Source organism: Armigeres subalbatus, chromosome 2, assembly GCF_024139115.2.
Source record: "Armigeres subalbatus isolate Guangzhou_Male chromosome 2, GZ_Asu_2, whole genome shotgun sequence".
Taxonomy (NCBI): Eukaryota; Metazoa; Arthropoda; class Insecta; order Diptera; family Culicidae; genus Armigeres; species Armigeres subalbatus.
The window spans coordinates 253,897,881-253,924,517 of record NC_085140.1 but is presented as its reverse complement, the minus strand read 5'-3'; the positions used below and the strand labels follow the sequence as shown (position 1 = coordinate 253,924,517).

At 37.2% G+C, this 26,637-nt stretch overlaps 1 protein-coding gene and 1 pseudogene across 1 annotated transcript; both read left to right on the top strand.

The window, feature by feature from the left end:
- The first annotated feature begins 4,892 nt into the window (after window positions 1-4,892).
- On the top strand, window positions 4,893-7,400 carry LOC134216191 (protein PAT1 homolog 1-like). Its single transcript, XM_062695144.1, has one exon. It carries the CDS (start codon window positions 5,048-5,050, stop codon window positions 7,370-7,372), a length of 2,325 nt encoding a protein of 774 aa, XP_062551128.1. The 5' UTR covers window positions 4,893-5,047; the 3' UTR covers window positions 7,373-7,400.
- A 128-nt stretch (window positions 7,401-7,528) lies between these two features.
- On the top strand, window positions 7,529-26,267 carry LOC134209696 (syntenin-1-like; annotated as a pseudogene).
- Window positions 26,268-26,637: the final 370 nt, after the last annotated feature.

Genomic DNA, 26,637 nt, shown 5'->3' with positions numbered 1-26,637 from the left:
GTTGCTGATGAAGAAATGTGTATAGCCGCCAGACATTCTAAATACTCACGCTCTTCGAATGTGGACGTACAATACACATGTGGAAGTATTGGCTTGAGAAATGGATTGCGAGTGATTTGACTATGCGTCCAATCTGGGAATCTCGAGCTCGTTCAGTAGCCGCTAGGTTGCGAAGGCCGACGAAAGTCCTTCGTAGCTTAGTTGGTTAAAGCACCAGTCTAGCGTACTGTAGGGTCATGGGTTTGAGTCCCATCGAAGGGAAAGTGGTTACCTCCAATACATTTTTCAAATCAATATCTTCCACATAACGTACATATTCACTATATGAGTTTCCATAACATTGTAAATTAACGTCCAAGTCGGGTGGTTTAATCCCGGAAATAGGGCAATTAACTTTGATTGAACTGAACCTGAGTTGCGTGCTCTTGCCCACGCAATGCGGTCGGGTCTGAGCTGACGACCGACTGGCAAATGCTTACACAACCTCACTTGATCAGTACTGTTGCTGATGAAGAATGTATAGCCGCCAGACATTCTAAATACTCACGCTCCTCTAATGTGGACGTGTACAATACACATGCTGGAAGTATTGGCTTGAGAAATGATTGCGAGTGATTTGACTATGCGTCCAATTTGGGAATCTCGAGCTCATTCAGCAGCCGCTAGGTTGCGAAGGCCGACGAGGTCCTTCCTAGCTTAGTTGGTTAAAGCAACCAGTCTAGCGTACTGTAGGGTCAAGGCGGGTTCGAGTCCCATCGAAGGGAAAGTGGTTACCTAATACATTTTTTTCAAATCAATATCTTCCACATAACGTACATATTCACATATGGCGAGTTTCCATAACATTGTAAATTAACGTCCAAGTCGGGTGGTTTAACTCTCGGAAATAGGCAATTAACTTTGATTGAACTGAACCTGAGTTGCGTGCTCTTGCCTACGCAATGCGGTCGGGTCTGAGCTTGACGACCGACTGGCAAATGCTTACACAACCTCACTCTGATCAGTACCGTTGCTGATGAAGAATGTGTATAGCCGCCAGACATTCTAAATACTCACGCTCCTCTAATGTGGACGTACCAATACACATGTGGAAGTATTGGCTTGAGAAATGGATTGCGAGTGATTTGACTATGCGTCCAATTTGGGAATCTCGAGCTCGTTCAGTAGCTGCCAGGGTTGCGAAGGCCGACGGAGGTCCTTCGTAGCTTAGTTGGTTAAAGCACCAGTCTAGCGTACTGTAGGGTCATGGGTTCGAGTCCCATCGAAGGGAAAGTGGTTACCTCCAATACATTTTTCAAATCAATATCTTCCACATAACGTACATATTCACATATGAGTTTCCATAACATTGTAAATTAACGTCCAAGTCGGGTGGTTTAATCCCCGGAAATAGGCAATTAACTTTGATTGAACTGAACCTGAGTTGCGTGCTTTGCTTACGCAGCAATGCGGCCGGGTCTGAGCTTGACGACCGACTGGCAAATGCTTACACAACCTCACTTGATCAGTACTGTTTCTGATGAAGAATGTGTATAGCCGCCAGACATTCTAAATACTCACGCTTCCTCTAATGTGGACGTGTACAATACACATGTGGAAGTATTGGCTTGAGAAATGGATTGCGAGTGATTTGACTTTGCGTCCAATTTGGGAATCTTGAGCTCGTTTAGTAGCCGCTAGTTGCGAAGGCCGACGGAGGTCCTTCTGTAGCTTAGTGTTGGTTAAAGCACCAGTCTAGCGTACTTGTAGAGTCGTGGGTTCGAGTCCCATTGAAGGGAAACTGGTACAATACATTTTTCAAATCAATATCTTCCACATAATGTACATATTCACATATGAGTTTCCATAACATTGTAAATTAACGTCCAAGTCGGGTGGTTTAATCCCCGGAAATAGGCAATTAACTTTGATTGAACTGAATAAAAAAATAGTTTTTTTCTCGAACAAATGTTTGCCTTTACAATAGAATTTATTGTAATTCTATTGTCAAAATTTTTCTGTCAATAGATTTTATTGTTCTTTTATTGGAACAACAATAAGGCAATTTAATTGGTACAATAGAAGAACAATAGAATTGATTGTTCATCAATAAAATGTATTGTAAATTTATGATATTTTAATGTAATTCTATTGCACAGATAAACAGACGTCTCACTCAACACATGTTGCATCGTTCACCTTTTTAACGGTTGATTTAAAGTTTTGTAGGTGGTCAATCGGCCACCGATGGCGCTTCCATCGATTTTGCTTGTGTTTGACGTTTGCGCACTACCGCCATCTGGTTGCCGCTTAACCAAACACAAACAAATATTAGCATTGGGCGACAATGTTTCTGTGACGATGATTTTGATTGTATTTTGTTCTAAGTGAGACGTCTGTTTCTCTGTGTCTATTGTATTTTCTATTCCGGTAGTTACGGTAGTTACTTCGTAGATTGGACACAAGTGATACTCATGTTTTTCTTTTGAAATCAGATTGCTATCAGAAATCAAGGTAGGTGTGGTCCTTGATTTCAATCTAATAAAAATAACAAAAGCATGAGGATTACTATCACTGACAAAAATCGAATCATATCCATTAAATTTTGACTATGGCATTTCCCACATAACGGCTATAACCTTTATGTGGATTCTCCCATACACGGAGAAAAATATGTGGTAGAATCAACCTGATTCCGCTTCAAATCAACAATATTTTTATATTGATTTATGAATAACAATATTTTTGGTTGATACAACCACAAATAGAGTTGAATCGTACAAGTACCACAGGTATGTCCTTAGTATAAATAACGAGAAAAATGGAATCAGCGGAAAAAGTCAATGTTTACGTTTGAAACCCTATGAAACAACAATGTCGTATCTTTCCATGACGTTTTCTTAACTTAATCTTTCCTCAAATTTTCTTATCTGCTTAATATTTGGTGCCCTCAGATACATATTCAATTACGTGCCAGGATCGTTCGGAAATCCGTAAAAAGAAACCGTATCTCCGGTTCGGCTTCCGCAGCCGTGCACCACACATTTTTTGCCAATTTTTCGGTGACGATGACAAGAGCGAACAGCGAACCAGGTTCCGGCCAACTAAATCCTCTCCGGTTTTTTTTAATAGAAGCGGCTCTTATTTACTACACCCCGCACAAAAAACATATTAATTTTGATAAATATTGCCCGTTGCATCATTTTTTAGACTCTGGCGCAATTTCGTTTTACTTCGAATTTTTAGTGTGCACACCAATACATTCAAACTATCTTCGTAATTGTTTTTTTGTTGTTGTTATTTATCGAACACACATGTTTTTGTTTACTCAAATAAACAATAAACAGTGTCAATTCATTTGTGTGTGTTGCACGGGAAAAATATTCACGCAAATAATTTCGCGCAGGAGTCTAATAAGGCGGAATCTGCGCAATACTTATTAATATTTATTTATGCGTCGATTCAAAACCGAAACGACGACGCAATGCCATTCTCCCTCACGAAAAACAAACAAACAAACTGTCAAAACGTTGAGAGGGGTAAGTCAGCGGTCGTAAAATATTTATGTAATTCGTCACCCACGAGGGGTATTTTCTTCAAAATGAAGAAGAAGACATGGTGCCCGATTTTCTGATGGCTTTGTACCGGACATTTCGGTCTATGTATTCGTCAATTAGGCTTTCAGCGGTCGTGTACGTACACGCACGTTTCACTCACACTTTTACTCGGTTTGTTTGCAACCACGAGCAGCTGTCACGGCAAAATCAAATGGGATTGTTTGCAACCACGAACCTGCGTTCGTGTTGGTGAGAAATGTCGGCGAGACCCTAATGGTTATAGTCAGTCAAGTTTGAATGATTTTTGGATCAATACTTATTGAAATGATAAATATTCAGTTTATTTCTTTTATTATGCTTGTAAGAAATAACTTCAAATTTAAAACTTTATTCTTCCGAAATTTGAATGATTATAGTCCGATTCCGGATGGAAAATCATCCATTCCATTGCATCATATGATAAGAGATTGTATATATATATAAGTTTGAAGGCAGTTGGATGACAAATCATTCAGATTAAGGCGGACGTTTTCGTTCAGTGTACGCTGTGCGCCAAACTATTTTATTGAATGTCTACACGGACATTTGCGAATACCCATTTAAAGGGTTTCATATACCCATTTTTTGCATCAATACTGATATGTCAAATATTGGGTAATTTTTTTTCACCTCGAATAGTGTACTTTCACCCCATTATACAGAATGTCTTCTAATAATAAATAATGGGTAAATCGTACCCTTCCAAAAGTTGAAAAATAAAGGCAGCCATTTTGCCTGTTTTCTGCGGCAGAATTAAATTCTACAAAAAACTAATTTAAAATACAATTACGGAACAATTACAACGCTGGACTTTCAGGACAAGGTAAGTGGTTCTTATTGGCAACTGGAATAGTTGAAGAAAAGAGCACATATGTTTCCATTACAGAAACCCAGTATGGATGAAGCAAAAAGTGGCCGATCGGGACACTTCACCTTCTGCAAGTCAAGGTCCACCAAGGAGATACACAATTTAACACGGGAAATCGACAATCAATCTTATATTTATATAAAATAAACATTGATGTTCCGACAAACCTTGGTGTTTGGTATTTTCTTCAAATTATCTCCAAGATATTGCAATGAATTGAAAATCCAAAAATTATTTGGAAAAATGGGTAAATTTATACATTTTCAATAGCAAAACAGGGGATGAAATTTACCATTTTCTGAAGTTCAATGGGAGTAGCCATTAATGGGTAAATGCGATTTACCCATTAAATGAGTTATGCTGCTTTTGTTTGAAATGGGTACGAAAAGTACCTATTAATGGGTAAATGAAAGCTTCCGTGTATAGTCGAGCAAAAGTCAATTTTTTGTTTAGAGAAAGAGAACTCAAAAATAAGTTATCGGAAAGACTTAGTGATATTCGTGCTATTAAATAGTTTCCCAGTTATAGCAGGTGAAAATTCGCAAAAATATTCTCAAATGGTTTGAACTTTCCTGACAAACGTTTAGCAAAGGTTTTGCAACAAATGGGCTCGTTTTTCGACATCGTCCCCGGTAGGAGTAAGCCACCGGCAAACGGTGCGACCAATGGTGGTTCGGGCTCCGAAGGCGACTACGATGCATTTAATGATGAAACGTTCGGTAACTTGGACAAGGGAGACTGGGAGAATATGCATGAAGAACTGGTTCGAATGGAAACGAGCGACCATTTATGCATCATGGAAAATTACAATGCCACGAAATCACGGGCTGATCTGTTGAACGATGATGAATTTGATCTGTGTTTTAATTTAGAAGATTGTGATGAGCGCCTGTGTAGTAGTGGAGAAGATTTAAGTTTGAATGATGACATTTCTAACCGTCTTAGGCTAGATCCAAGCATTTGGGACAATTCTATGAGCAAACCCGGAGTGGAAGTACTGCCGTTACCTCATAGTGCAAATGAATCGCCAAATGTTGTCCAAAATCAAATGTCTAATCAATTTGGGATTGGTTCTGGCTCGCATGTCCCGATGATGCAATCGGTAGAAGACATCGAAAGAAATATCATGCAGCAACACCAAGATCTAAAGAGAAAAAAAGATATTCAATGGGAAGCACAGAAAGCTAATAAAAAACACATTGAAATTAAGAAACCCATTTATGTTCCATCGAACAACCCTCAACCCGAAGAATCTTCCCAACCAATAATGGCAACACGAAATCAAATGTTCCCTCCGCCACCCCTACTAAATCATCAATCACGTATTCCAGTGGGGTTCTTACCGTACAATTTTTTGCCGGCTCAATATTTACCACCAATGAATAACTTTAGGATGCACCCAGCTTTTTCTGTTGGTTTCAGCCATCAGTTGGGTTTAGTCCCACACATTCCTCAGCTAAATCAAATTCAAAACATACCAAATAATCAGTTTAATAAGAAGTTGGTGCAGGAAATTCAACAAAATCATCCAATGCTTTCTTTTTATCGTCAGCAAAGTTGCAATAAACACAGACAACGGAACATTAGCACTATTTCGAGGAACACAGGATTTGACGAGTACGACAACATGATGTCCAATCGCGAAAAACAATGGCTTATTGGGATTCAACTAACTCAGCTGAATGTGGATACTCCATATATCAACGATTACTACTTCACCATCTACAAGGAACGCTTAGCCGCCTCCAGAGGATCATCATTGAATGAGAGCAAAGCGTACAAGGATAATCAGTTGAATCACCCGTTTATGCAACCAAGAGGAAATGCCCAACTTTTATTGATGTCCTCGTTGACAAGAAACAGTGGGCACGAGCGAAAGCATTCCGAGACAAACAACAACGAGCCGATTGATCAGCAGCAACACCGATCATACACACCCATTCAGTTTGAAAACTCTCTCGGAAAGCTACAATGCGGCAGTGTCAAAGCCCCGAGAAAACTTATCGATATGGACGTCGTTGGGAACGAATCAACTGCGCAGTCCAACTGTGTGGGACTAGAGCTGTCCATGCAACGCAAATCTCGCCATATTCTGCTGCACATCGAAACTCTTTACAAATGTTTGCTGAAGATGGAAGACATGAAAAATCCTTTAGCAATGGAAGCTGCTCTGATTGCCAAAGAAAAGCGGGAGAAAGAGCTTTCTCTTCATCAGCGAAATCCTGATCAGATATTTGACCAACCTACTGATGTAGAACAAGAGACATTTGAGGATTTAATTACGGTCTTAATGAACGGTCTCGCCCAGGATAGAGTTATATCGATGTTGGCTGTGCGTAAAGGCAAAACCCTACTGCGCCGTATATGTGTCATGTTGAGCGATCATCCATGTCGATGGGAACTGTGGAATACTATTTTTTCGGCGATTCCATTCATGTCGAAGAAGGACCGAGATGATCGAGATGGAATCATTTTCGATCTATACACCGAATTTGAGCGCCATGTGCAGTACAGTAGATTTTCGGATTTGTTGAATGTGGCTCAAATGATAGTAACGGATAAGGTTATCCGTTACCTGACCTGTTGCAAGTTTCTGCTTTCCTCGATCATTACCATCATATTCCAGATGGAAGTGTTTATCTCCAAGAAGCCCTCCAACATCACTTCGGAGGGTTTCGATAAGTGGATCCAGTGTTTGTGTCTCATTGTGAATACAGCAAGTAAGTTACTGCAGGAAGGCACATCAATACCAGACGAACGGCACACAATAAAGATCGAGCGTGACAATAATATTGTACGTACTGTTTGCGCACACTTGGAACGTTTGCCACGACATGTCAATGGAAATGAATTCCTTGCCTTTATCACGGACGAGAGTGTTTCGAGTGATCAAGGAAACGATGCGGTTGTCGGCGTGCAGGATAAGTGATCTCAGAGGTATGTAAGTCAACAGGTAAATGTGGTGACAGATTTTTAAGTTTAATAAATGGAACGTTGAAGAGCGGAAGTGCTGACATATTAAACATAAGCTGTACATTCTGAGGCAATATACACTCAGTTCGTTTTTAGTATTTAAAGTTATGTCATGTACTACATCCTAGGTAATTAGTATCGGGACATACGGAGCAGATATGCCTGTCAGCATTTTTCCTGCAGCGTCTAAAATTTTATCTCGTTTTATTGTCTCAGTCGATTCTTTGATCTATTTAGACTCTATTAAATTAAATTAAAGTTTAAAGTGAAAGTTAAAAAATCTGAAATTCTCCACGGTACCAATTGTATAATCACCTTAAGGACACTATATAAAAAGACGCGAAATCTGACCTCTGAATAAATAAATCAACAGGCAACTCTGAATGCGCAACACTGCTGCTGCTGTTGTATAAACTATTCCAATAGGTCTATACCATTTTTGAAATCCAAAATAATGGAATTCATATTGTATTCGCCCAAGCAAATCAAGACGCATGTTAACAACAAACACGTAAAGTTCATTTTCAACCGAAAGCGGGAATTCGTTTGTATAAAATCATCTAAAAATAATGTTTCATTCATTTATTTATCTTACATCTAAATAGATAACACTGAATCAACAATTTGACGCCACAATACACGGTTCGAGGCCGCATCTCTCCATCCATTTCTCCACCCTTGCGCCCCACGTTCGTTGCAAGTGTCATTCTGGTGTACCCTGGTCAGCTCACCTCGTCTTGTACCCAAGCTCTGATCGGAAGCTTGATCCTTGATGTTTAAAGAATGATTAATTATTTTAAGGCGTCTTAGAAATGCAAGGTTAGAAGACTATTATTCTTCGTTTATACTATCACTTTTTATATAACAAACAGGCTTACGTATTTCGTTTCCTACTTAAAACTTTTCAGTATTTATTATCGATTTTAGGTTTGTTATCGGTTGTTGTCGATAACAAACACTGAAAAGATTTCAGTGAGGAAACAGGAAATACGTATCTGTTTGTTGATACATAAAAGTGAATAGTGAGTAGGCTCAGAAGAATAATGATCTTTAACATATTTAAAGAAATTCAAAATTCAGAGAAATTCCAGAGGAATTTCAAGAAATTTCTATGAAAGAATTTACTGAAACAACCCATGAATATCCTAAACAATTTCCCCTGAAAGTTCCGAAGATTTGCTTTGAAAGTTCAGGAATTTCTTGAAGACTTTCTAGAAAATCTTGATTTTTGAAATTTTATTAACGTCCTTTTAATTAAGAAATGAGTTCAGCATTAACGAATTTATAGAAGAATTTTTGATTTTAAATTGTTGTGAGTATCTTAAAGGGATTTCAGTGAAATTCCTGAAGGAACTCTAAATGAATCCTAAATAAATAAAAAATGAAATTCAACGCAAATTTCAACCTTAATAATAATTTTCGAAAAGGAATTTGTAAAAGCAATTCAAACAAATCCCCAAAGGAATTTTTCGAAGGTATATCCAATTACCAAAATGTTTTCGTAGATATTTCTAAGGAGTTTCGGAGATGGTTTAAAAATCAAATAGATGATTTGGAAAGATTCCAGAATCTTTGAATTTAAGAGAACTCTACCTCAGGATACTGAAGTAATTCTTAAAATTCATTCTCAATTTTCGAAGAAACATTGAGAATTTGAAAATTATTTTTAAATTTATTTCCTAAAGTTGTTTTTCGGATGCTTTTTAAAGAAATCCAGAATTTCTGAAGATGTAAACAATGTCCAAAACAATTCTTGGAGAAATCTAAGATGCTTGTAATAAATATATGCATGCTGCGATACCTTAAGCAAAATCATAAATGAAATGTTGTCCATTGCTTTGGTATTATTAACGTGCCGCCAAACGCGTTTTCCTTTGAGTTTTAAGATTCCGTAGAAGTGTCCATAAAATTGAGTTTTATCTACTATTCACAAATAGTTCACGCATTGGGGCTACATTTACGCAGTTTCCTCAACAGCCATCACCTAACAACCAGCACTTACAAATTCGTTAGAATTCCCCAGGTGTTTCTTTAAATTTTATCCTAGAAATTTTGAAAAACTCTGAATATTTCAAAATTATTACTCAAAGGGGCTTTCGAAAATTCTTGCAGGAATTTCCAGAGTCTTAGGATATCTTAGAAAGAATTGAAGAAATAATTCGATGTGGACCTTATGTCTAAGAGGAAATTTCGAGAATTCCCACTAGATAATTTTTGAAAAAATTACTGGATTCATTCTGGAAGATGTTTAAAATCCTCCTTGAGAATAGCGAAGGAATTCGGTAATCTTCAAAAGGATTTTGGAGGAATTTTAGAATAAATACTGAAAATTATTTTGAGCTTGGTGGATGTCTTCACTTGTCCCTTAAGACAGAGTCATTCGACATGTGGCATTGTTCCCAAACGTTCCAGTGAGATTAACGAACCATTTGGAAGTTGTACTAGAACGGACAGATTGACATGGCGAGGAAAATGAATGTATCTCAAGCTTGCAAGATCCAACAGAAGCAGGAGGAACCTACGGAAAAACAGACGTGATACGGCACCGATCGATGAACCGCTGAAGAGGTATCGGTCCCTATGATCAACACATCCTTACCAGCTACGCCATCGACTGAAATTCGGCATCGATTTATTCTCAACGAAGCAATCAACTAGAACTGTTGAAACCACTCTCCACAAGGATAGAGTGGGAAATGTTAAATAAGGCCGGGAGTTTATCAAATTAATTGTTCACAGTGTGATAAAAGTATGTATGGAAGGTCAAACAAAAGATCTCATCGTTAGATGCAAGAGTTCCAAAGAACATATTGCAGAAGTAAGGTTAAGAAGGCGAAGTAAAGTTCAAAATGAGTTTAGGTCTAAGGTAGCTGAACATGTATCAGAAAATCATTCAGTTACGGTGTCAAACATTAAAATTTTAAAAATGTCTCTTCTCGTGAAACTTGATGTTGCGGAGCTTGGAAATCTGCCGACAATTACAAACGGTTGAAATATACTTAGTTGGTGATTATGATGAGTGGTGTTTCATTTGTATAGAACCAGATTTCAAAGGAAAGGTCTCAATATCTTAGAACCTTCCCAGCACAAAACCTCTGCGTTCAATTTTACCGCTCGATTCAGTAGAAGCAGAAGATTACCCCTCCCCTTGACAATAATTTTTAATAAATATGTAACAGCATATTAGTTTTAGGTTGGCAAAAAAAAAGCTCGCATTTTCCGTTTTCGTTTTTGCCTTTCTCGTAATACAAAGTATTACATAAGTATAGGATCACTCAAAACCAGACTTTTTAGATAGAGGCTCGGAGACCAACGAATGTTATTACCAATCGACTCAGTTCGACGAATTGAGGTGATGTTCTGTGTAATATGTATGTGTGTGTGTGTGTACAAAAGAGACACACTTTTTGGTATATGCTCATCAACAAGTTGCAGTCGACGTGGATTGCGTCTAGTTGTTTCCTATAAATTGGACCATCGGTCGTCGCTAAAGTTATTAAAAAACATTGTTTTCTGCCAAAAAGAAAAAAAAAAATGAAATTTTTGGTTTTTTTCAACTATTGTAGTAAAATACATAAATTGAATGGAAAAAGTAAATCCTCTAAATTGCTATGACCTCTCTTTGTTTTTCTTATTTTTAATGCGCGAGAAAGGCACACCAATACTGAGTTTAATATAAATATATTTGTACGAATTGCATTACGCTAATTGCACATTATGAGGCATTGGTAATAACAATTGGTGCTGAGAATAGGTCGATATGTACCAGCAAGAGATTCTGATCACGCTTCTTTAGCTAATATATCGTTTAGTTTTGCATGTTTGGTACATTTCACTTCAACAGGATAGACAAATTTGTCTGGATATCTGTAAGATATTCAGAAATAAATTTTGGCATAGTTTCATAATAATTGAAAGAATAGATCGAAGATTCTCTTTTTGCACATGACCTATTTTCAAAAGCCTCTACGATTCAAGACAAAATTTTAAAACTGACTTATCTGCTTTTTTGAAACATAGATTCCAAACGACGATTTGACAGTCCAGTAGCTCTCGCGCAGAGCCAACACCATCAGCAGGTGGCGAAACATTCAGCTGCCTGATGATGATTTGCGTGGAACTATCAGACAAAGCGAATAAGCTAATTATCTGAAACCAATCTTCTCATGCCTGCACAAACATGCCCCTATATGCATCACCATACTACATTACATTTTATTGTTGCATTAAGGCTCGTTCATCATTGAAGACAATGACATTTGTCTTCAGCTAACTCCAAATAGACCTTTTATACATGTTTTTTATCATACATGAATAATACTGTCAAAACTTGCATTTGACAATGAAAAATTCAATAAAAGCTCTATTTTTTTGTCAGTTTCTCCACAAACAATGGAGCGACAATTGTCAAAATCAGGTTCAACTTTATAACTTTCCCCTTGTCATGATCTTGCTGAGCAGGGATGCCAGTTGAGGAACATGTCTTCGATTTGAAGACATTTGAATCTCTGTGAAACATTGTTCATAAAGACATTTTGAAGACTTTGAAGACTTACTTAAAAATACTTGTAGACAATCAATAAGACAGCGAATAGAAAATATAATTTGATTACTAACTTATAAATTTTGCGACTTCTAAATGGTCGGGGTTCTGTCAAAATACTATTATAAACAAAAAATTCAACTATTTTTCTGCCCCAAGCTTTCGTTTAGTGGATTTAATTGATCTGAAGTTATCGAACATCCCCCAACCTCATAACTGGACATCATTCATCAAATATACGTATGCACTGATGTAGAATGATTCCGTTTTCCTCTCGTGCGAATAAAATTTTTCAAGTCAGTTTCCAGAAGCCGCTTGGTGCAGTTTGGCTGAACGTAAATGCAGATAAAACAAAGTTCTACACCAGGGTATCTGTTCTATATCAATAACAATAAGGCAATGCTATGAAATGCATTGTTTCTCACCCAATAATCACAAAACATAGGAATAATTATGCTCAGCTCGTATAATTTTAATTGAAAACAATTTAGTAACCAAAATAAATTTCATCACTTTATTAGTATTTGGCTAAAACATCATCACCGCCATGCCTATTTCAATAACATTTCAAAACAGTTAATCCTAGCCATGTACCTATATCAATACTGTTTCCAACATAAAATACGCACACTATTGCTGTGTGTATACATGGCTTATGATTGCAGTGATGCGAATTCTTCAATGTTTTATTTGAGTTGAAATATAATTACAAATTGCTGTTTTTTATTTGATTTCCATCTTATCAGTTCAATTCTGTATTTGTCATGAATTTATCTTTCATTAAATTTATTTTACAAACATAAGGTTAATTCACAGTGATTCATTCAAGCGCTTTTGGAATAAAATCACGGTCGGCAACCTTGAGTACTGCAAGCCATGTAAACAGTTGGGTACGGACAAGGATAATTGAACGTTATTCGAAATAAACCTATATATCAAACTATACAAAATCCATTGTTTTAAAATATAATTATATTCGTAGTTAAAAATGTGATATGCTATGTACTGTGAAGTGAGTTTGAAGGGATAGAATTGTTTAGCTTGAAATTGGTGGAAAACAACGGCAAAAACAGATGAATCTGGTAACAATCAAACGGTCATCAAACCATCCAGTTCAGTGAAATGAAAAGAAAATGCTTTATATTTTTATCTTTTAATAATTTGATTCTTGTAATTAAAACATTATTTAAACAAAATCTTGAATAATATTCAAACATTCGAGGTATTCCATCCATTATTATTATCCATCCGATGTAAAGGGGTGTAATTAAATTGATTTTTTTATTTGGTTATCAACGGTTAGGATTTAATATGGGCTGTTATTAATATAGAACAGATACCTAATGACTAATGCCTCTAGGCTTAAAATTCCAAACAAAAAATTCATTTGACACTCAGTCGGTTGATAAGAGTTAATTGCAACGCATTTAGACTTTGTTAAGAAAATTATTTTTGAGCTTTTAGTGAATGCTTTATCTTGATATAAGACAGTTTGTATAATCTGATGTATTCCACCACTTGATTGTACCTGGACAGATACGTATTTCGACCTTACTGTTGGGTCGAAATACGTATCAGTCAAGACTCACAATCAAAGTGTGAGATTAAATGAATGGTACAAACTCGTCTCATGATTCAAGTGCATTGTAGACTCAAACGTACTTTTGTTATGTGCTGGTTAAAAAAATCCCGATGGCAAGTCATCTCGTTTAAATTTTCTTGGTAGCAGTGGCGTCCACTGTCTGTTAAAAGATGCGATCGGTATCAGAACGCAATGACCGATCTAATTTATTTCAAACGGCAAGAAAGATAAATTCTATTATGACTTTTTGAGGCTAGAAACATTTTTTTTAAATTTCTTTATAATTCATCTGATCTTTTCAGTGTTCCAATCCGTCGAGAATAAGAATATTTTAAAGAACTTGATGAATTTTCTTTGAACAAAAATAAAATGAAAAATTCGTTTTTTAATATTATTCGTGAAAATAAAAAAGAATTAACATGCAAATTCTGAGAATTTCTCCTTGAAAATCAAGAATTGAAATTGAAAATTCTTTCAAATTATCTTGAAATATATAATAATTTCAGTATGGGCAAATGGCGGGAAAATCTTCTAAACTCCCAAAGAATCTCATTTTCATTTCCACAAGAAATTTGTCTATATGTTTTCGTGGATGTACTCCAGATGTGTATTTAAAATTTCAGGGTTGCTCGGATTCCATGTACCACATTTTACGGAAAGTTCTAAATTTCTAAAGAAATTTTTCAATCTTCTCAGAAAATTTTCTTAGTTTCCATAGAAAATTCTTGAATGTCGACAAATAGCCAATTAAATTATTTTTAATTTGTACGGAGAATCTTTTGAAAATAATCAGAGGAATTTCATAATAAAATCACCAGAGCTTTTATTAAGACTCGAGAAAGTTCAAGGGTTAACTCGCTACACTTTTCTTGAATTCTTCCTTGAATTCCGTATTTTTCAATAAATATCTTTTAAGGCACTCTGCCAGTATTTTAACTGGAAATCCCTTTAAGGAGAATTTTTCCAGGAAAATCCATCTCTGGAATTCTTTCTGAAATTCCACATTAAGCCCTTCAGGGATTCGTCATGATTCTTAGAATCTTTCAAATTTCCAAATTTCCTGAAAGTACCTCTAGAGCTCCTCCATAAATTCGTCCAGATGCTTCCTCCGTAGGATCCCAAAATTCCGTCGAGAAAGTCCTCCAGTTGTTCCTTCAGAAATTCTTAGTTTTGTTTCTTTCTGACTTTTCTAGGCATTCTGTCCAGGGAATTCCCTCGAAGCTTCCTGCAGGCGTTCGAGAAATTCGCCAAGAACCTTGAATCTGTGCTCCAGGAATTGCTCCTGATGGTGCTCCAGCAATAGCCGAAAAGATTCTCCAATAATGCCTCTGAAAGTAGCTCTGAATTTCTCGTTATCTCATCCAGAATTCTTTCGGAAATTTATATACCCCAGGGAAGTTCCTCCAAAGATGTTCATCAGAAGTTCATCCCTGAAGATCTTGGAAATTTCTTCGAACTTCACTGCAAACTCTCAGTTATTCTCAGGAAAATCGCTTGGTTATTCCTCCGAAAATCCCCCCAAATTCTCCCGAAAATCCCTTGGAATTCCTCCCTGTAGTTCCTCCGAAGTTCCATTAGCATTTCATCGGATTCCTTCAGAAATTTATCTGGGAAATTTCCGAAAATCTTTTGGATGACCTAACAGTAATTCTCTCAGGAAATCCTTCAGGAGTTCCTTTAGAATCTTCGATAAATCATCAGGAATTTATCCAGAAGTTTCTCCAGAAATTCTTCGAAATATCTTCGAAAATCTGTGGAAGGTAAGAAGTCTTTAAAATAAATCTCGAAATAGATTCAACAAGGAAAATCAGTTTAAAAAAATCGTATTGGAATTTATTTAAAGAACTCATTAGAAATCTTACCATGAAGATTTAAAAAGTATTCTTTGAATTCTAACAATTTGAGGATCAAAAATAAACGATACATGAAATCAATGAGATGATGTTACAAACCTATAGGATTTTAAATTTTCACTGATAATCGTACATTTGATATTGAAGACATTTGAGACATTTTACTCGACTGTGAAGACATCTATAAAATATCCCTGGCATCCCTGGCGCTGAGTCTCCTTTGGGAAAAACCCAAAGGTTGAATAAAAATTTTAGGATTTATCGCAATACATTTGTTTCTGACCGGTCTGGTAGTCTGACTCTATGTTTCTACTTTTGTGCGAAACACTGCACAAAAAGCACACAAAAGAATTTGTACACAATGAATATATTTCGGACTACATATATTTTTGCCTTGTGGTTTTCGTAATATATACCTAATTTATATATATGCTATGCAGCATTTCATAAGGTAATCTTAACATGAAACTTATACATTTATGTCAGATACTCATATACATGATTAAATTTCATATAGTCTTTATAAAGGTCGATGCATGATTTTATTATAAAAAATAACAATAAATCATTACGTTTATTAATATATTTCATTCCATCTTAGTATATTCTTTTATTTAAAATCTTGAAACCTATGAAACCGCAGAAATTTTTAATATTTTTTATTGGTATTGAATCAAACAAAATTTCCACAGCTTCCGGTTGGCTATGATGTTCCTCTTTGAAATATACAAACCAGCCAAGTAACCAAGTGCTGTGCTAGCATCGAAGATCGTGCAGTGGTTAGGAGGAGTGACCTCGGAGTGACCCAGTTGTATTCCAACTCAATCATCCGGATCGATAGCTCGGCCCACTCGGTTCATTAGTCGAGACACGCGCGCAAGTCCGCCACTAGTCGTATATTGAGTGATGAAACTCACAGCTGTGTGTCCCCGTACTACTAGATGGTCTTTCGTCCAGCGAACTGGTCAGTGTATCCGAAACGACAAGACGCTGCTTTGATCCTTGCAAATCTGGATCCAGTTCTCATTTCCAGCATTGTATTGCATTCTCGTGGACTGACAACGCCACCGATGTAGTCCACGCAACGCAATCGCTTCTGACAAAACCTCATGGGATCGGTTCCGGATTAGAAATAAACAAATTCTCATTTGATGCGTCAAATGACAATGTACCTTGGATATTACCATTACCTTGTAGCTTTTTTTTGCAGAGCTGATTAAAACATTAACCGTTACCTAAGGTTATAATAAGAATTGATGAAACATTTGCAACTTTTCTGCAGGGTTTCCGAGCTTGATGGTTTTTTCATCATAATCAACATCAAAAGTATGATTTTGCTCAATACATTTTGCCATGAGCGAGCACCTACTTTCATTCTAAAAGGTAATATTCAATATACACACACTAAATGAATTTGTTTCAGATTCGCGACGGTATATATGAAAAATGAAAATCATTTACGTCTGATTGTTGCGTTAATGGAATTGAATAAATTAAATAATTGAATTTTTTTACGTAGAGTCAAAAAGCCAACCGCGCTTTAAGGCGACGGCTGAAACGAGACTCTTCCGGACAAGAAGAGGTGCTGCCAAAATGATCCAATACCTATTTTCGTTCATAATGCAAAGTTTAATATAACTGAAAATTGGGGAACGTCCACAAATTACGTAACGCTTGAGGGGGGTCCAGCGAAGTGTGACAACCCTATACAAATTTCAGACGCCATCCTTACAAAGAAGTGTGACATAGAGGGGAGGGGGTTAGAAAATTTCCTTTGCGTTACATAATTAATGGATCTTCCTTGTAGAAATTTCCGGGTCGATTGATATAAGTCTGAAAATCATCGGAGAACAAAGGCGTATATAAGTTCGAAATCTTGTGATTTCGTGACGGTCTCAATTTGGAAATTTTCATTTGTCACCCTATTATCCGAGCCTTCCTTTTTTTTCCTCGTTTGTCGGTGAAGATCACTGCGTCCAGATTTAGGACTATTGTGATATACCCTTTTTGTGAAATACTGATTATCCTAGGTAACTTGTTTGTCACTGGATACCTTGGTATCGACTGAACTAAGACCATCTATTATTGATGAATAGAGATCCTGAGTTACAGTATCTGACTCCCATTCGGCAGACTAGCTTTTGAAGCCAACCACGTCTGGGGATAAAATCCATATGTCCTTAGCAGGCCCTAAAGGGCTTGCGAGAACTGAACCTACGTTGGTGAGTGCACTGCAGCCAACGAGGATGTGTTCTGATGTTTTCTCTCGTCACAGAAGCGGCAGATTTGAGGTTTGGATTGCTCCGATCTTTTGTAGATGGTATCTGCAGGGCAGTGTCGGTTATTAGACCGTATGGTCGTTGAGATCCCTTTTGTTGAGACCTAATGGTTGTTGGGTTTTCTTGGGGTTAATGCTTACGAGCCTTTTGGATTGGCTCGTATGGGGAAGATGCATTCAGTTTGATGTGATTTGTTGACCATATATTTGTTCAGTTCCATTTTTACAGACAGTCTGAGATCCGAAGAACTCAGGGCCAATGAACCTTTCATTAGATCCATTCTGGCTGCTCATCAGCAATCTCGTTTCCTCTAGACCGCATGTCCTGGATCCAATATAGGTAGACTCGATTGCGTATGGATAAGTTTTCAAAGCCAGAATGCATTACACTAGCTTTGAGTTACAAGTGTAGTTATTAAGCGACTTAGGAAAGTCCGCTTGGCTGTCAGAGAAAATACATATTTTAGATCTATACTTTCTCCTCAGGCATAATAACATTCTAATATTGCATTTTCCGCCTGAAATACTGGGCCACTGTCCTAAGTGGACAGAAATTTTTTGAAGTGCAGATTCCGGATCCTGTCAGATTATTCTTTTTCAGACCATCTGTGAAGAAATTTAGAGCCTGTTGGAACGTGGTCCATCTCCCCCACTCCTGGCGGGAAGGAATGAACACATCGTAAGGTAAGTCATAATTGACTACCGTTTCCATCCGATCACTACAAATTCCTATTGGGATTTATGGCAAATTCATTTAATATGTCTGAGGTGACCCGTAAGGTCTCCCGCAAGGTTTTTGTTCTCTTTAACCTTAGAGCACTTTTTCCACTTCCAGCTTTATGAATTGATCTAACCGGGGGGTACCTACCCTTAGGGTCTGTCTCATTTGGATAATTAAACTGAAAATAAACTTAAAAGTGACATTTCAATGTATCGAATAATTCTGCTCACAGACCAGATTACTTTTGACAGATATCGAATCATTTTCATCGATGTCTTATTGGTTAGGTAGCCCAATATTCTTATGACCAGGTTATTTGCTAATTTTCGAACTGTCGCTTTTAATTTTAATTCTCAAATGAGGAACAGACCCTTAGAGCGTATTTACGTCAAAAAAAAAAAAAAGATTTTTGTACGGCCAAGTTGCCGAATAATATGCAATCGATGCAATTAATAGTAATTAAATTGAAATCATGAGATGAGAAGATACTATAATTATATCCAGTGACGAGAAATGTCATTTTGATGTCATGGCTAATTGTTACTAACTTTTTCCCAGATTTTGATTGTGTTTATATATTAAACATGTACCGAGTACGGCGATGATCCACGTAGCGGTTTTGAACTTGCGTGCGCGGCGTCATAAATTGCGGTACAGTACCCAACATCAAATAGAATCATGCACACGCACTTGCGTTAACGCAGCGTCGACACGCGTCTCATGTAGCGGCGAGCTACCACAAGTCACCGCAATTCCCACAGGAACGCAGCGTGCCGCAGTATTTTTGACATTTCTCTATTCTTTCTTTCCAACAAGATTTCTAATGGAAACATCTGCGAAGGAGATCTGTCAGGCGAAATCAAAACAAACAAAAATACTTCAAATCAGTTCATTTGGTTTCGTTGGTTTGCAAATAACAAAATTTCAAATCTAACTTCTTTAAATAATAGTGAGTGATATTCAGACAGCAAGTGTTTCTTCCGTTCCTATGTTACCAGTCGTCAAACACCTTTGGAAAGAACTGACAAGCAAACATCCCAGGGCGAATAGAGTTAAAGTCAACGGAAATATGTGCGCGATGAGTGTGGTGACGTTGATTGTATTATTATTACCAACTTTACCAGAAAAAAATTAATTTCCGAACAAATAGCGATGTGACAGTTTTGGACTGAATAATGGGAGCAGAATTCAACCAAAAAGCGCATTTCGTGGAGCCCTGTATACACAGAGGCAGGCGATATGCAGTTCCGCCATGGAGAAAAGTTATAAAATGTAGTTTGATACCATTCCCATTGCACAGTGACATCACACGACTTTTGACAGGTACTGGTCCTGGCTTACAGACGATTTTATTTTAATTTTGAGATACTTCTATCATTCTTTGATTTTCTGATCGTTAATTACCTAAGCTTATCGATGATTACCAATATTTGAATGCAGGAATGCTGGAATGTCTCAACATCGTGAAATATGCAGATTTTTGGATCAAAAAATTCTAAGTCCGAAACGTAAACAACAGGACCAGTACCTGTCAAAATAGTGAGGTTAGGTTTGCCGCGCGCAATGACCTATATCTTAGCTTTTCTATTGCTGATAGATGTACATGTTTTTAGGAATGTCAGCGGAAGCATGTCGTCAAACAATGTGGATTGCAATTTTAAAAAGAGACCGAGATGTGAGATTGTGGCGAGCCACAGTAAGACCCCTATCAGTGCGACTCTTCTAGTGTTGTGGCAACGGAGCGATCAGTCCGTGTGTGCGGTGGAGTGAAAATTTATTTAGAGTACCAAATATGTAGAGCACTGCTGGTATCAGACCTGTTTAGACTTTTTATTAGAATAAATGATTCGTCCCTATTTATTTGTTATGAAACTAATGAAAATCATCGTACCTCGTATATCAAAGACAAGACAACTAAATGCTTGGATCACTATTTTTCAAGATTTCTCCCCATATGAAGTAATAAATTTATGTTGGAAATAAAGAACATTATGACATTTAGCAATATTTATTTATTATTGATAAAAAATATATTAGGATTAAGCAAAGCATATACATTCTGCCCTCTCTGTCTTATATTGAGAACGTGTTTTAAACAACATCGTATGTGGCTATGATTTTAATTTACAGATCTATAATTAATTTCAAAGTTCAACTTTCATTTTAAGTAATAGGAACTTTTAAATCCACAGTGAGATGATTTTCTACTCTCTACTAAATAGCATCAATGAACTTATTTTGGGATAATACATCATAGGTATGTAAAACTCATGACTGTTTTAATAGCATTGCCTATTCATTCTTGTTCAGGGGCAATGAGCTTCTACAAATCAAATCAACTTTTATATTTGTAATAAGGGGAATGACGAGCTAGCAGGTTTTGTTCTAAATTCAGGGGCTTTTTGCCAATTGATTATGCTCAAATTTGGCTAAACATTCTTTGCATAAAAAGAATATTGTGGCATTTCCTAAAATTCAGTCAACAAAACCCCCTGCAATAATAGAATAAAACTCTAAAGCTCCTTTCCTCTTTAAATATTTCGTTTGATGTCTTCGATAATGATAACTGTATTCATATTGGAGAAAATGGAAATGACAGACTGACAACAGCTGCAGACGGATGACATTTAGGGGTGACAGATGGTTTGACGGTAAAGTTTTGCGTAAATTACCAGCTTGTCGTGCCATTTCCCAGCTGATTCAACCGCCGAGTAACGCTGCGTCAGCACAGCTGAAAACCGCTACGTGAGACATCGGCCCAAAGGATCCTAAAACTTCTTCTAATATGTTGCTCTAATCTGAAATTAGGCGCGAGAATCAATTAGTGTAAATAGCATTATTGTCTGCGACATTCGTGACATTTTTAATTTCTGTGCTCAAACCTCACTTTATGTATTTGAGAACAATCGTCTGTTGAAAAGTTCTAAGATCCTTAGCACTACAGGCTGATAAAAAATCAATTTAAATAACTTTTGAAAAACAGGTGCTGCTAATTGGGACGCTTTTCTGCGCCCAAGCGAGAGAGGATATTTTGAAATCACTCCCATAAACAAAATTAATTTGCAGTTAGCTGGCTCGAAACATTTCCCGCTCTTCGAATTTCTCTTTCCACGCTGCATGAGGCGCAATTCTGACCGGGCTTTTTCATTCCAATCAGAATGTTGAATCAATATTTTCCCAAAACATATTTATAGGATTGCTCCACCAGGTTTGGAAAACCAAAAAAATCCTAAACTTTACATTTTCAACGACTTTATCAAATAAATATACGATATTCTATTAAAAGGTCTTATTCTTCCAATCAAGTAACATTTTATTTATAACGCTCTTGAAGTCCATATTTTACGATAAAACCAGCATAAAACCAAAATGTTACTAGGGCATTTATTTACAATGTAGCTCATATGATATGTACATTATTGGAAGATATTGATTAGGAAAATGTATTGAGGTAACCACTTTCCTTCGATGGACTCGAACCCATGACCACAACAAACGACATAACATTGCATTCACTCATCAATTCATGTCGTACACACTAACGACATGTAGTTTTTCTAAGTTGGGAAAATCACAGCAGATGGCGTTAGTGACAAACTCAAACTCAGGCAAATCCGATGCGCTGCCACGGTGATCTTGGCCAACTAATGCATTATTTAAAATGACCTAAATCAGTGAACGATAATAATTTCACGAGTATTGTATCTGTTTGTCTGTGTATGCCCTACAGTACGCTAGACGGTGCTTAACCAACTAAGCTACGAAGGACCTTCGGCCTTCGCAACCTAGCAGCACACTGAACGAGCTCGAGATTCCCAAATTGGACGCATAATCAAATCACTTGCAATCCATTTCTCAACCAACACTTCCCACATACGTATAGTACTTTCACTAGAATGTCTGGCGGCTATACATTCTTCATCAGCAACTGTACTGATCAAGTGAGGTTGTGTATGCTATTTGTTCATTCTCCACGATCTCTCATTCTTTTCTAAATTTCTACCTTCTCTCTACATTCTCTCTACTTTCTTCACTTTTTCTGCATTCTATCTTTCCAACTTGTCCACTTTTCCTACATTCTCTCTTTTTGCTTTTCCACGTTCTCTGCATTCTCTTTTTCCACGTTCTTCATTTTCTTGTAATTCTCTGCTTCTTTACTTTTTCTCCAATTTCACTGAATTCTCCCTTTCCATTTTATCTAGATTCTCTCTTCTCACTTTTTCGGCATTCTCTCTTTTTACTTTCAATTTTTTTTAACTCTCCATTTCTTTGCATTTCTCACGTTCTTGCATTCTCTTTTTCCGCTTTCTCCATTTTCTTTTCTTTTCTTCTTTTTACTTTCTCTGCATTCTCGCTGTCTACTTTCTCTTCTTTTCACTTTCTCTGCATTTTCTTTCATTTCCTAATTCCTCTACTTTCTCCATCTTCTTTGAATTCTCTTTTTCACTTTGCATTCTTTCTTTCAATTTATCTCATTCCTTTCCCACTTGCTCTGTATTCTCTATTTCCTTCGTTATATACTTTCTTTTCATTTTTTGGATTTTCTTACTTTCTCATATTCTCTCTTATTTCCACTTTTTCTGAAATTCTCTTTTTACACTTTGTCCACTTTCTCTACATTCTCTCTTTCCACTTTCTCTTATCTTCTTTCTACTCCTTTCTACAATTTCTTTGCTTTCTTACTGTCTATTTCACTGATTCCTGAATTCTCTCTTTCCATTTCTCTAAATTCTTTTCTCATCGTTCTCAGCATTCTCTCTTCTTGCTCTACATTTTTCCATTTTCTCCATAACCTTCTATTTCCACTTTCTTGCATTCTCACTTCTGTACCTCTATTTTTCATTTTCTCTTGCATTTCCACATTCTCTGTATTCTCTCTCTCTCTACTTCTCTATTTATCCATTTCTTCTTTCTGCATCTGCATTATCTTTCAACTTTCTCGTTCGTTTTTCAACTCTATTTTCCTTTATTATTCTTCTCTCAATTTTCTTTATTCCTTCATTCCTTCTCTGCATTCTTGTTTTCATTTCTTCTTTCTTTGATGTCTGTACTCTCCTCTCTGGATTCTTTTTCATTTCTCTCATTCTCTCATTCCACTTCCTCTACTTTCTATTTCACTTTCTTTGTATTCTTTTCTTTTCTCTCTGTCTCCATTTTCAAATTCTCTTTTTCCATCTACCCTTGATCTGTATTTTATCTTTCTCTTGCTTTCCATTCTCTTTCCACGTTCTCCATTCTCGCCATCGTGCATGATTGGTCAAGAGATATACACTGGGGTTATTTTTTACGAAGATTTCTTATGTGGTTTGAAATTTGCGTTTCGCAATCCAGATTAAAAATCTTTTTACATGGTTTTTAATGTTGGAAAACTCGAAAAACAGAGCCCGTAAACCGACTCCAGTGTAGTACCTAATTAATTCTTATTTTTTATATTTCTAGCCAGATCTCATCATTCGCTGTATCCATCACTCGAGACATGCATTGGAAAAAATTCTGCAATCCAGAATCATGCATCTGAATGCCGTCGCTCAACAGCAAAGTGCCCCGTTCCATGATCCTCCAAGCCTACTCCAGCAAATCAGCGCTCGGCTTCTGCCTGGCTCCGGTGGTGATGCGGACAGAATGGCAAAATGAATTTTACCCAGATCTGGCAGACTATCTGGGCTTGGGCTTAGTCGCGAGGTCATAGCCGCCAACATGCCTGAATATTTGAAGCGACACCCGGATGACGCCTATCAGAGTGCCTGCCGTAGTGACGGTGAACAATTCTAACATGGTTGCACCTGTTTCAGGGGGATCTGTAGGATTGAAGCGCGGGCAGGTTACCAACGGAATTCGTGAGGTAAATATTAATTTAAATTTTAAAACAATCATCAGATTCAACAGGATTAGTTCGAGAAAAGGACCCATTTACATCGCACCTCGGATATACCCCTCTCTTCGCTGAACGAGCTTAAACTAGTTATCCTGCAAAATAAACAGTAACAGCTCTGTTGTGATGAGAGACATTATTTCTATGCAGCTTTGTGTAGGCTATCGTACTCACCTGAGGTATAGACTTACTTTCCTACACGATGGAGGGCGTAAATATTACGTCATCTGAGATAATTCAACGAGACGTTATAGCCTATTTAGATTACGCCAGTTATGTTAATAAATATGATGGTATAGAGTAATTCCATTCCTCATACGTTCAATTTTCTTTCTAATATTTAACTCGATGATTATCTTAACAAATGGCGTAATCTGAATAGGATATTGGGCCTGATGGAGTGGGAGTCAGGCACATTCAATGACCACTCAGTCACTGACAATATCCACACTTATGAGTTGTGTTTAGAGTGATCAGAATGACTTCCGTTGATGAGGACATTCAATTTTTGTGTAACAGAATATTTTATATAATAAATCGGCTTGGAGTCATATGACCACTGCTTCTGCCTCATACGCAGGAGTCGTAGGGTTTAATCTCAGGTCCGTTTCATTTCTCCTACTTTGTATCTTTCTATATTTCATGTTCCAGCAATCGCTAGAACTGGAAATGAGCTTCTACACCGTTCTGTTTCCCTATCCAAAACCTTAAAATTGCTATTCTATATTAACTGCTAGTGGAAATGAACAAAAAAAAAGTTCGTTTCCAACATCCAATTAGAAAATTACTCAATTGCTTTCTCTATCTCCTCTGCGACAACCAGACGAACATCTGCCCTCGAACCTAAAAAATTCCAATAAATTCCGCATGAACTCGTGGCAAGTGCAGAGTATATTCGGCTTGCAGTGGGGCAGTGATTGCATCATCATTTCCCCATCCCACATTGACTTGCATTCTGACGTCAGGTGCATGTGACCTAACAAATGAGATCACCATGACTGCACATTAAGGAATAAGTCCCAAGCAAACATCTGTTGGTTCTCTGAGCAAGAACAGCTGGTCTGGTCATAATGGAGTAGCAACTACGAGCAGTCAATCAAGTTCAAGTTCAAGTTCAACAGAACATTTTATAATTATTATAAAGGGAACAAAAGTGATGGGCGCAGCAAGGTCTAAAAAACAAATACAAGTTTGATTTGGTCAATAACCTGACTCATCAGACTTGATCCCGAGGTGTTTACATTCAATTTTCAATTGTTGAGAATCTTGCATAGCACTTCTTAGAACTGCTTGAATGTTGTCTACTCCGAAGATTATCATGAGATTCGTTTTATATTTATTACAGTTGATTCTCTGCAAGGTGCTGATAAGAAGGTTGGACTGCGCACAAGCCATCAATAAAGGGTCTTTTTTGTGTGGTGGTAAAAAATGGCCCCGCTGCATTGGCGGGACTTCGGTTGGAGATCAGATCCTGCAGGTGAACGGACATGGTAGCTGGTTACTCGGTCGATGATGTCCATAAATTGTTGAAAAAGAGCGACAAAACAATATTTCGTTAGTTGTTCGTGATCGTCCGTTCGAACGCGCTGTTCTTGCATAAAGCTCTGCCGGATCCGTTGGATTCCAGTTCACAATGGTAAGATCACTGCCATTGTAAAGATTCCTCCGCTGCCGTAACGGACTTTTGATTGAGCATCAGTTGCTGGAAATTAATGGCCAAAATGTAATCGGAATGAAGGATGAAATTTCCCAATTGATTGCGGCGATGGTCAAATCATCACCTTGACGGTAATACCAACGATTATCTACGATGTCATGATGGAAAACTGTCAACATCATTTATTGAGGCAAAATGGACCACTCGCTGCCTGATTTCTAAAATTTAAAACTAAACCAGTAATTTCGCTGTTGCCAAACAAGTCCTGTTATTCAGTTCTGTTTGTTTGATTGACAGCACGCATATTTACTTCCTGTTCAATCAATATTGTAATCATAATTTCATTCCGTGGATAGAATGAAACAATGAACGTTCGCACAGTGTGGTTGTTAGTTTTGCACTATCCTTAAATAATCTTTACAAAATCATGCATGCTGGTTACATGTCAATAGTTGCGATTGCTGCAATGAATTTTATATTATATACATATATTAAACAGTAATATATCTTACTTTATTTATCTACATAAATAATCCGAAATCCTCCACCGTCCGCCATTTGCACCACTATAGATGGGTCGCGGTAAGGGTGTGCCGCGCCGCACCGCCGCCACCGATTGTTTTTGGCACGCCGCCGCTGCCGACATTTTGCATCGCGCGCCCCTTTAAAATTGTCACGCCGCTGATCTATATTTTCCGCCGTTCAAATTAAATGA

Excerpts from the sequence above, each read along its gene's own strand:
- LOC134216191 (XM_062695144.1), top strand. The coding sequence starts at position 5,048 with ATGGGCTCGTTTTTCGACATCGTCCCCGGTAGGAGTAAGCCACCGGCA.